The sequence below is a fragment of the Hyalella azteca genome, unplaced genomic scaffold (genome assembly GCF_000764305.2).
Source record: "Hyalella azteca isolate HAZT.00-mixed unplaced genomic scaffold, Hazt_2.0.2 contig8819, whole genome shotgun sequence".
NCBI classification, from domain to species: domain Eukaryota; kingdom Metazoa; phylum Arthropoda; class Malacostraca; order Amphipoda; family Hyalellidae; genus Hyalella; species Hyalella azteca.
This window is the reverse complement of record NW_025938904.1, coordinates 100,964-112,817: the sequence shown is the minus strand read 5'-3', so window position 1 is coordinate 112,817 and position 11,854 is coordinate 100,964. Positions and strand designations below refer to the sequence as shown.

Genomic DNA, 11,854 nt, shown 5'->3' with positions numbered 1-11,854 from the left:
TGAATTCAGTTCAGTTTTTGGTACATCGCCTTACTATCACTCCTCATACTTAGTAAGGTAACTACACTGAAACTGAATTCCTGAACTTCAATGAACAATTTTAATGTCCAATCGGTAGTGCTGGAGTTATTTGACCAACTTTCACCTTCAAAATATTCAGTATTAGTCATACTAAGAGCTGTTCTTATTGGAATGCATTCTAGTATTACTTGATAAATTAATTTAAAAAATAATTAAGGATTGTTTCAATGATATGTAAGAAATATTAATAAATTACGAAAATCCCGTAGACCGATTTGAAATTCCTTCATTGAAACCTTTACAAGCTGAGTTCCAGGTTATTGTTTCATCTCGATCAAAGGCCCTGGCGGCACCACTTATTTTTAATTAGTAGTCGCCCTCCAATATTTCACATATTAAATTCAATGCAAATTTTTTCTACAGTAAATCAATAGCGTTCAGGCTCTTTCGACTTATTAAACATAAATAAATGATAATCTGGGGGTGTATATATCGTTTTTAACTGTGGGCTCCCGAGTTGAGCGCTGTGGCATTGCAGTTGCGACTTGAAACCGTGATTGGACACACTCGAGAACCATTCTGTACTTGAATATCAAATCCAACACTGGTCTCGCATCATGCAAGACAATCACAAATAGGTACAACTTTGGCACTTTATTTCTCAAAAAAATTCATATTATGACGATTTATTTTGTCATTCAATTTTTGATTTTGCGTTGTTTTCATTTCAGCATTTTAATCTCGTAACGTTGACCCAGTTCTGCAACCTACATGGTTGAGTAGCCGAACGCCTAGTCACTGTCTGTCCGAGTTTCCAGTTCAATGGTATTCTGTACTAGATTTTGTGACCTCGGAAAATGTTGCGTATTTGTTGAATATATTTGCAACCGATGCCGTTTAATACAACATTATACAATATTCTATTGAGTAACATAGGAAAATGAGGTAAATAACCAATGAGCTGATAATAGTAATTACATTATTATTTAAACCTCTTAAAGGCAAGTTGGTGACTTTTATCATTCCATTCATTTAACAATCATCATAATTATCGACGAGACTATGTGGGTCAACACTATGCATTGCCAGGCACCTAATGCACTCCGATTACATTTAATTAAACTTTGAATTCCTCAGTTTAAAGAAAGGGTTAATAAAGAGTACAAAATCACTAGGTGTCAGGCAGGTCATCATGAAAACATTTCCTTCCACTTTTGTAGGCTTTATGCTGCATTACATTACTGATTGTCTTACTCGTCACTGCTTTACAAATGTAACTGAATACACTGGAGTGAATACACTAAAGCTGTGAATACACTAAATTACACTACTAGAATACACTACAAATGTGAATAGGCCTACACTAAAACTGGAGTTGGAAATAGGTTTTATTTATAAATCTAGTTATTTTTATAGAATGTTTGGTCAAGTGAAAATACAACTTTTTGTAAACAGAGTCCGATGAGGAAATCTTTTGCCTACACTTACATAAATTAATAGGAAATTGTTCAAATAGCGGTACATTTTTTGTTCTCGTGGTCAAACAGACCCTACTGGACAGGGCAGAAGTACGAATCGGAGCCGCGTGCAGTAAATGTATCCCCGTATAGAAAATATGACCCATTCATTTTTCTAAGTGCACGCACTGGTCTTTAAAATCACTGGTCTTCTGGTGCCACAACATTAAGCCCATTTATGCGTCTATTATGCGTCCATTATGCGTCCATTATGCGTCCATTATGCGTAACTTCTTGGCCAATTTCCCAACATGAAGGTCATCAATCCACAGTATTTTAACCGGAGTGCTGATATTTTAATCATTGAATCGTTCATTTTTTATTTACAGGGAATTTTTAACTGACAATATTTTAGTTAAAATCATACACAACACGACATTAAATTATTACTTTCTTCCTGATAACCCCTAAGGTTACTTCGCGTCGTTTCTCATCCAAGTGTTCGTGTTTTATTCGGGTTAAGTTGGTGGGCTACTCGACTTGACCACAAACATGTTCCACTCGTGATTCTGTAGCCATTTCTGGCGCATTTTCTCATTTATGGAAAAATGCGCTATTGTGATCGCCATGTCCGTCCGTCCGTCCGTCTGTCCGTCCGTGACTTCACGTTTTCGTCGACGAGAAAATGCGCTCTCTGTCACTCACTGCAGTGAGTACTGAGTTATATGTTTTTCTTCTGCAAGCGCAATTTAGGCCTGTCGAACGATGGCATGGCTTTTAGGCTCACTCAATCTAGTCTGATCACCCGTGGCCTCCGTCGAACGACGGTCTTGTTGTCTGGCTCAATCTGGCTATCATATAATTATAATCTATAGTTATATTTTATTTGTTAATTATGATTAAATTACATTAATGCATTATATAATATTATTTTGTATCATAATTATATATTATTATATAAAATATATTATTTTAAAATTATACTTTATAATTATCATTGAGCAGTGGCTCTAGGCATCGTTTGGGAAGTAACCCCTTTAGGTTACCTTGTCGCTTGAGAGAATTTTGGATAAATAAAATATTTTTTCACGTACAGTGACTGTTCGTGTTTACATTGGCGCGTTTATGTAGAGTGACTGTTTGTGTTTACATTGACGCCGTTTATGTAGAGAGACTATTTGTGTTTACATTGGCGCGTTTATGTTGCGTTTATGTAGAGTGACTGTTTGTGTTTACATTGGCGCGTTTATGTAGAGTGACTGTTTGTGTTTTCATTGACGCGTTTATGTAGACTGACTACCTTATGAAAATTTCCATTATGGATCTTTTTATGCTTAGAACACAATCATTGAGTTGCTGCACAATCATTTTTTTTTGCTATTTTTACATCATGCTCATAAATTTTAAATTATCGAGTAAATAATATTAGGTGCTTAGTTTCACTCTAAAATACAAATATGGTGCATAAAGAATCAGAAATCTTGCATAGGCTCAAATATGAAATGCTAAATCGTATTTTTGTATTTACATTAGTCTTTCCATGCTTCGAGGAAAATGAAATATTTGTGTTCATTTAGAATTTTAGATGTTATAAGGAATCGAACTTATTTTCAAACTTCATTAATCCACCATAAGAAGTAAGTTTTGTCGCATATTACTTCAAAATAAATTAAGAACATAAAAGACGAGTAGAATCAAGCAACAGTTCCCTATATATATCTATAAGGTTCGTGTGCAAAATGGAAATTGAAAAGCTGTAATTACTTGAGTCGTTGTACTTAATTAAGCGTTATTCGTACATCACCATATTATTATTATTATTATTGTTAAAAGAGTAACTTTCAGCACAATTGTGAAGGCTTGGCGGCACTTAACTGCCAACCATCGTGTTATGAGTTACATTGAACTTTTCAGAGTAATTATTTCACAATATGCATATATTATTTCATTTGTCTTCCTACTTTTACTCTGAGTTTTATATCGTGTTATGAGTTACATTGAACTTTTCAGAGTAATTATTTCACAATATGCATATATTATTTCATTTGTCTTCCTACTTTTACTTTGAGTTTTATTAGTAACTTTTCAAAAATATCTCATGTCGTCTTGTGCGTTATGTTTTGCATGTCTAAGGATTTCTGTTGATGACTGAAAAAATATTAATTTCATTAGTATTAATAACTGCCATTTGTTAGCCCTTGGCAACAAAGCCTGTTGGTGTAAAATACATATTAGATGGCCTTCAGCGATCGCTTAGAAAGTTTCCCCAGTCCTTGACGACTTCGAAGAAACCACGTCATTTGTTTAGAGAGATCTCGGCCAACACTGATTACAAGAACCTCATTGGAAGATTTCGGTAAAAATTCTGGAGATTATTTCCTCTGAAAATATTTTACGATGAAATGTAGGGTTGCAACGCAACCTGTTTAACCGCGAGCTAGAGGATGACGTCACATAGCCGAGTATATAAACGGCAACTTTCCTGCACTTCGGATCATTGCGTTGTACTCGGGAGTGGTCGTTGTGAGTCTATCATCTTGCTCCGTTGTTCGTGCTGCTCACAAAACTGTTATTGTTCATATTTTGCTCACCATTAACTCATTCCCTTGAGGATTTGGTGTCGAAAATATAGTCAATATGAAGGCGTGCGGTGTCGTTGCGGTACTCGTAAGCTTTTTGCTTCTTAACTTTGTGTCCATGACGGAGAGTTTCCCGAACGGTGCCCCCGTCGAGGCTTGCATCTACCAGACAGTGCCCAACCACACGGGCACTAAACCCAGCCCCCCCTCAACTTTTAGTCATGAATTTGTAGCCACGCAAGGAAACTGGGTTCCTGGAGCAAATATTCATGGTAATGGCTCTTTTTTTTGCAGTTTTCATTACAAATTCAAGAAAGTTAAGCAATTACTTTAGTCGTAGCAATGTGTTTGGTAGCGATGATTCCAAGTGGTGTCCCCAATTTATTTTATAGAAATTATCTATTGTTAAGAATGTTATATCATTAGCTACGTCATCGTAAAATATCTTATTTCCAAATTTAAAACAACATCTATCGCTTTCATTTAAATCGTACTTGATTTTATCACAACCTGCAGAACATGAAACAAAACTTATGGGAAAGACTTCATTTTCCACAAAAAACTTTTGTGCGTTAAAAAATTTTGATTATTTTTTACTGCTAGCGCAGCAGTCTTCGGAGAAGAAACCGTAACGCTTCACTTTCACTAATGATCTGCAGATGAGAGTTAAATAGTTAAACATGAGCGAAAATCAGTCATGTAAAATTAGGAGATACTCAAATGTCCTGTATGTTATTATTAGATGAAAAACGTCACTTGAATTGTTTATAATGTGAATAAACAATGCACGCTTTCACAAAAGTTGTGACCCAGATTCATTGCATGCAGAGTGCGCAGAGCAACTCAAGCCGTTACAAAGAACTACAAGCATAAGGCAAACGCGATTAAATTATTAAATTCAAGTGACGATTAAATGTTCGCAAATTATAATTATATTAATTAAAATAAGTCTCTCTGTTGATGATGCAGAATCGGCAAAGAAAATGCGCAAAAATCAATCCGAATAGAACGCTGCCCAGTCATTATGCAACTGATGATTAAACTAATCCTTTAACTTTGAGGCGACACAACTTATGAACCAATTTAACAGTGTAAGTTGAACTATATTAATGGGAAGTTACAGCACTCACGAATACTTTCATGTTCTTGTCTGAAATGTTATTTCTACTTGGCAATTAACGATAACCTTAGCTGGTTCGCATGAATATTTTTATGAAGTATGCAAAATATATGTGCAAGAATCGGTGAAAGGCCACACCAGGCCAAATCTTCAGCGCCGACATCACTATATGATATGAACACTTAACAATGTTGTACTGTAGCACTTGCACCACTCTCATTACTCCTGTATCCAAATGTTTCCTATCAGTTATTGTAAACCACTCTGGCGCTTTGTTAAATTCGAGACGTTCTAGCGTTAACGTATTGCTAAATTACTGTGAAATTTATTGCAAATTTCACGAATTTTGTGAAACCTATAGACATACCTACATTGCTTTGGAATTTCCTTTCGAACTATTCACTTGGTCAATAAATGGTTTCGCGATATCGGTCCTTACTATCAGAATGGTATTGAAAGCGATTAATGCATTGGTAGATATAGGGTTAAACTCTTAGTCTACTGAAGGCAACTCTTATAAAGAGGCTAGAAGAAAATAATATAGATATACCTGTATAATACCGTAATCGCCATCATATCCTTACCAAGCTTGCGTTTAAATGCTGCAGCATGCTGACTGGGGCAATGCTGAGGTCGGCGGAACGTTACACTGGGTGGGCAAGTTTTTGTTTCAAAAGATGAAAGGAGAGCGAGAGAGGATAGGATGACACCGATGGATCATTGACTTGAAAATAAAAAAATTTTAAGGAGCAAGCGACTCCCGTGCTAAAATTTAATTTGAGATTACAACAGTAATACTGTAAACGACAGAGATTCTAAACACATTGACACAAATAATTCCAGTAGTAACCCTTTATACTTTGGCCCTTGTCGATTTGTTGCACGATTGATGTACATCTGATTTATATATGCTGTAACCCCTTCGTTTTTTGGGTTGGATGAGACGGAATTCGGAAGTCGCTTTGCGTCTTAGTAAAACGACGCGAAAGCAGTTTATGAATATTCATGCGGTCATATCCTGTCCTATGTACATCACATTAACTTTCTCAATCAATATTATTTTTAATGCTCACCGATCAATCAGGGACGGAGTTCTTGAGACACTTTTAAGTGCATGCCCGGATTTTTATTTGCATGGCTGATATTTCAGAACCATAATTCCTACATACATAGAAGCGAGTCGTTACTGTTAGAATGTCAGCATCATAGTGGGCTGTTCAGAAATGAAACTAACGATGCAATGGTACCCCGAAAGTCGACATTATTAAGTAGCATGAAAAGCGTTGACTACTTCATGTTCTTTCTTCTAAATTGCTGTAAAGTGAAGTAAATTGCGTAAAATAAAAATGAGCTCAACATATTATAAAGAATACTCACTTCAACTAGCGACTGGAAACATACAGTGGCGTAGTTAACAAAAATAATGTCGGCCATATCCTTTACTATCAGAGGATGAGTCAAGCAGAACGTCGTTCCTTTATAAATTTGTCGATGTTCGTATCGAATTCCGAATTTCCATAGACTTCTGAGTCATGATTTTGCCAGGATTTTACGTCGATTTCCGATTATATGGAGTTCCGATCTGGTCGACTTCCGGGGTTCCACAGTACTTATTCAGTCATTAGTTGTACTGATAGGACATTATATTAACTGAGGTTGTGGTCATATGAAAAGACGAAGGCTTTGACGGGAAATCAATAGACCTTGAACAATTAGTTTTTCGCCTCTCTATACATCGTATGATTACATCACTCAATTTAAAAGTAGCCTTTTATAAACCTTAGGCTAGATTCAGTCTCCTTTGACTCTTGGTTCAGAACTTCATCGAAGGACGGATTTGTCGTGCCGTATAGTGAAAAAAGAAACATATATTTGCTCGATAGTTGATCCTGCTGCACCACTTTCACCAGGATCTCTTCTAAAACCACAATCCTACGCGGAAACTTTGCGTTAAAGCGAATGGATCTGCCAGACATTCGCCGAAAGATGCGGGTGACCATTGTATATATGTTCACAAAAGATGTATCGTAAATGGAAAACGTTACTGCTGTTTTTTTTTCGACTTCGCCTTCTATACAGCAGCGTTCATCGACAATATAAAAGAATAACACGGCAGTTCACGGCCACCAAAGACGGGATCAATGGCATCTGCGACGATAATGCCTCGCTCGACGGCAAAAATTGTATCGAAATGCAAGTGACCCGACAAGATCGCGGCCATCACCGATTGAGACGATCGAGAGGTGAATGTCCGACTCGTTCTTATAACGTTTTCTTGCAAGAGCGACGTACCATTTGGTCTCGAATGACCCATCATCAGCGATCGAGATGATCGAGAGGTGAATGTCCGACTCGTTCTTATAACGTTTTCTTGCAAGAGCGACGTACCATTTGGTCTCGAATGACCCATATGTTATGGCTGGTTGAAATATTGCGGATGAGTGACGAGAAATTCTTGAAGCCTTTTAGAGGTTCTTTTGCTCTTTGTGTCGGGTTATGAATTTTTTATGAATTAAAAAATTATAATGATTGATTTAATGTTTTATTTTAAAGTCATTCATTTTTCCAAGATGCACAGTTTTTTATTAATAACATGAAGATGTACCAGATCTTATTTCAAGCTAGGTAGCTATGTTTTATGCACACATGGTAGTGAATGATTAGGTTAATATTAATGATTCAATTCATGAACTGTCAGTTGCTTGCAGCAAAATATATCCCAGAATTGCCAAAAAATGCACAAATGAATTCTATTATGAAATTTCACAAGTTTTTGAATTTATGATTTCCCCTCAAATGCTGTCTTTTAATAAGATTGCCTTTGAACGTGAAGCGTCTTGAATTTCGCTGTAAAACTTTAGGTTTTACTTAGTTCCCGTCAATTTTTGACGCAATCTTCTATTTATGTTTTTGTATTAATATTATTATTATCATTATTATTACTATTATTTTTAATTAATACTGTAAATTTTCCTATTTTGTCATTATTATTAGGTTCCCGTCAGTTATTGCAACAACTAAAGCTGTCAATAGGAAAGAATTTCACAAAAATAAAAACGATAGAATATTGCAACACAACAAAAATGGTTAATTTACATACAAAAGTTCGATAAATTTTCAAGTGCCAGCACGTGACCGTATGTAGAAAAAAATTATCGTGATATTTTTCATTAATAAGCCATTCTTGAAAAAAAAATTATAATCCCCGGCAAAGTTCTTCGCCGACTAAGCCATCAAAGAACAGATTATTTGGGTTTAAATTAATGCTGCAGGAGGTATACAAGATTATTTATAATTTTATTTAATCGTTACTTCATTTTCGAATTTTACGTGATGCTGTCAAGTATCATCGCAATCGCTCGCACGCATTTATCAATTTTGGGACAGCAAAATATCGAAATCATCGATATAAAAATGTGATGAGGTTTGAGAATCATTTTCATTGGTAAACATCTTTAATTAGGAAATGGCACACCCCACATCAAACAATAAAATTAATGTTGTGCATATTATTGAGCGTTTGCGGCATTTTTATCAAATTTCCGATAGTGGAACCAAAAAATGTTTGTAGGCCGGCATTACAAAACTCTATACAGCGGTCACAACGCTAGAACGTGGCTCATGACAAACTTGATCTCTTGAGCGTGAATTGCTTCTGTTTTTTCATCCTGTACGTAAGGGGAATCTAAATTTATTATATTCTGCACCGCCATCGCTTTCCTCGCTATTATTAATAAAGCTGTATGTTACCTGAGCATACATCAAACAAATCATGGAAAACGTTCGTAGTAACATTGTTACATTATATTATTACGTTTATTATTGTATTATTGTAACATTGTATTATGCGTGAAGCTGCTTGACCGCAAGAGTCCAGCAGCAACAGCAGTTGTTAATGCTTTGGTCTGTTTACTTTCACCAGACAAAAGGTCTCGCAAGCCTCGATCACGCCTCTTGAGCTCCGCCCTTCATATTAATTGCTGTGTCATGCTTGCTAACGCTGCTGTCTTGTGTTGCTTAAAACTGTTGCACCGGGACTAATGTTTTGAAAACGTTTTTTTAGAATCAAAAGAAATTTTACTCTCGAAATGAATTAATTATTCAAAATAAATGGATTCCTCACAATTCCAGATAAATAAATACATCTCAGTCAAAAATTCCTCAATAATTTCAAAATTAACTAGCGTTCTAAACATAAAAATACAGAAAACTTATGATATGAGAAAGTAGACAATATAAGTTCAGTTTTCGTAATAAATTTCAATTAAGTATGCTCTCAATTTGCACGAACGTTCATTTTTATAGTCGCTTCTTTTCTAGAGTTTGTCATTAAAATGCAGTTTTGGGTTCAATTGAGTTAAAAAGGCTTTGATTCCATTTAATTTAATGAAAGGATTTTATTTCCTTGCATTATACAAAAAATTTGTAACTGCTGAAATTTTCACTCCTACGTATGTGACTTGAACAACAGTGATATAAATAGTGTTGTATCTTGAACTTGAGAACCTCTATAATATTCGTAGGAAAATAGCTCCAGATAAATTCATTCGTAAGCCACCACAACGCGTGCAGTCAATGCCGTACTATAGTCGCATCAATATTTATTTTTTTGAGTCGCAAAAAGCTCAAAAATACAATCCATATTATTATTATTATTATTGTTAAAAGAGTAACTTTCAGCATAATTGTGAAGGCTTGGCGGCTCTTAACTGCCAACTATCGTGTTATGAGTTACATTGAACTTTTCAGAGTAATTATTTCACAATATGCATATATTATTTCATTTGTCTTCCTACTTTTACTTACAACGCGTGCAGTCAATGCCGTACTATAGTCGCATCAATATTTATTTTTTTGAGTCGCAAAAAGCTCAAAAATACAATCCATATTATTATTATTTTTCTTCTAAAATCATTGTCGCATGTAAGAATTGTTTGGCAGCTCATCCGATTAACAAGTTACATGGAAATTATTCATTTTAATGTGACTCTGAAAATCTACGGCCTGATTCTTATTATGCAAAAAAATCAGTCACCGACGCATTCAATGTCATTTGGTGGTCACGAGCAACAAATACGCTACAAAATAAATATTTTTCCATGAATCGGCGTTTGAAAAAGATTTTAATGTATTTTTTGCGTAAAATATTTTACTCGTTGACCGTAGCATTTACCGAGATTAGAAACTCATGGACTCGATTTTTTCATGCTGAGTCATTCCGTGGGTAAGACCGCGTAAGAATTTTCGAAAGCGCAATCATGCACTCATTTAGTCTGCAGTTAGAGCGCCATCATGCACTCTTTTAGTCAGCAGTTAGAGCACTATCATGCACTCTTTTAGTCTGCAGTTAGAAGCGCAATCATGCACTCTTTTAGTCAGCAGTTAGAGCACTACCATGCACTCATTTAGTCTGCAGTTAAAGCGCCATCATGCACTCATTTAGTCTGCAGTTAGAGCGCCATCGTGCACTCTTTTAGTCTGCAGTTAGAGCGCCATCGTGCACTCTTTTAGTCAGCAGTTAGAGCACTATCATGCACTCTTTTAGTCTGCAGTTAGAAGCGCAATCATGCACTCTTTTAGTCAGCAGTTAGAGCACTACCATGCACTCATTTAGTCTGCAGTTAAAGCGCCATCATGCACTCATTTAGTCTGCAGTTAGAGCGCCATCGTGCACTCTTTTAGTCTGCAGTTAGAGCGCCATCGTGCACTCTTTTAGTCAGCAGTTAGAGCACTATCATGCACTCTTTTAGTCCTGTCTCTTATACACATCTAGATGTGTATAAGAGACAGTCTAAGGATTTCTGTTGTTGACTGAAAGAATATTAATTTCATTAGTATTAATAACTGCCATTTGTTAGCCCTTGGCNTCGAGGTAGTATAGACAATTGGTAAATCGTATGGAAACATATAAAAATTGACTTAATCGTGCGCATGACGGCAAAGTTTTGTTTTATAACATTTTCCAATCTACTAATTAGTACGAATTTTGCTAGGAAACATCTTGGTGTAGGAGCTTCCCAATTAAATTTTACGATGATATAATTGAGCGAGGTCCGTAAACAAGCATTTGATTGCTGATTTAAAATAATTATCTAATTTTCCTACCTTGCGGCGAAGAAGTTTCCGTTCGATAACGCTATATTGTCAAAGCTTCAGGCTGTCATCAGCATTTAAATGTAATATTTTCTTGGATCCAGTTCACGTTAGTGGCCCTTATTATATAATTATATATTAATATACCCGAATATTACTATTATTTTTCTTATCAGCATTTAAATGTAATATTTTTCTTGGTTCCAGTGCGCGTTAGTAGCCTTATTATATAATTATATATTATTATACCCTAAGAATATTATTATTTTTCTTATCAGCATTTAAATGTAGTATTTTTTCTCGGTTCCAGTGCACGTTAGTGGTCCTAAGATCAAGGGTTTCTTCATCCAAGCCATTGACGACGACTACAAACCCATCGGATCGTTCATTAAGAACGTTTATTCGGGTTAAGTTGGTGGGCTACTCGACTTGACTCCAAACATGTTCAACTCGTGATTCTCTAGCCATTTTATTCTACTGCAAGTACAATGTAAAATATCTGTTTTTAAAACTTTCACAATTCCTCCTGTTTGAAAATAGTTTGCATTTAACTCATTTGATACCTGAAATACTTCAGTGAAAAT

The 11,854-nt window shown here is 35.6% G+C and overlaps 1 protein-coding gene across 1 annotated transcript; it reads left to right on the top strand.

Moving 5' to 3' along the window:
• Positions 1–3,985: 3,985 nt before the first annotated feature.
• On the top strand, positions 3,986–11,681 carry LOC125178311. Its single transcript, XM_047881783.1, has 2 exons — positions 3,986–4,329; positions 11,581–11,681. Exons 1-2 carry the CDS (start codon positions 4,116–4,118, stop codon positions 11,679–11,681), a joined length of 315 nt encoding a protein of 104 aa, XP_047737739.1. The 5' UTR covers positions 3,986–4,115.
• Positions 11,682–11,854: the final 173 nt, after the last annotated feature.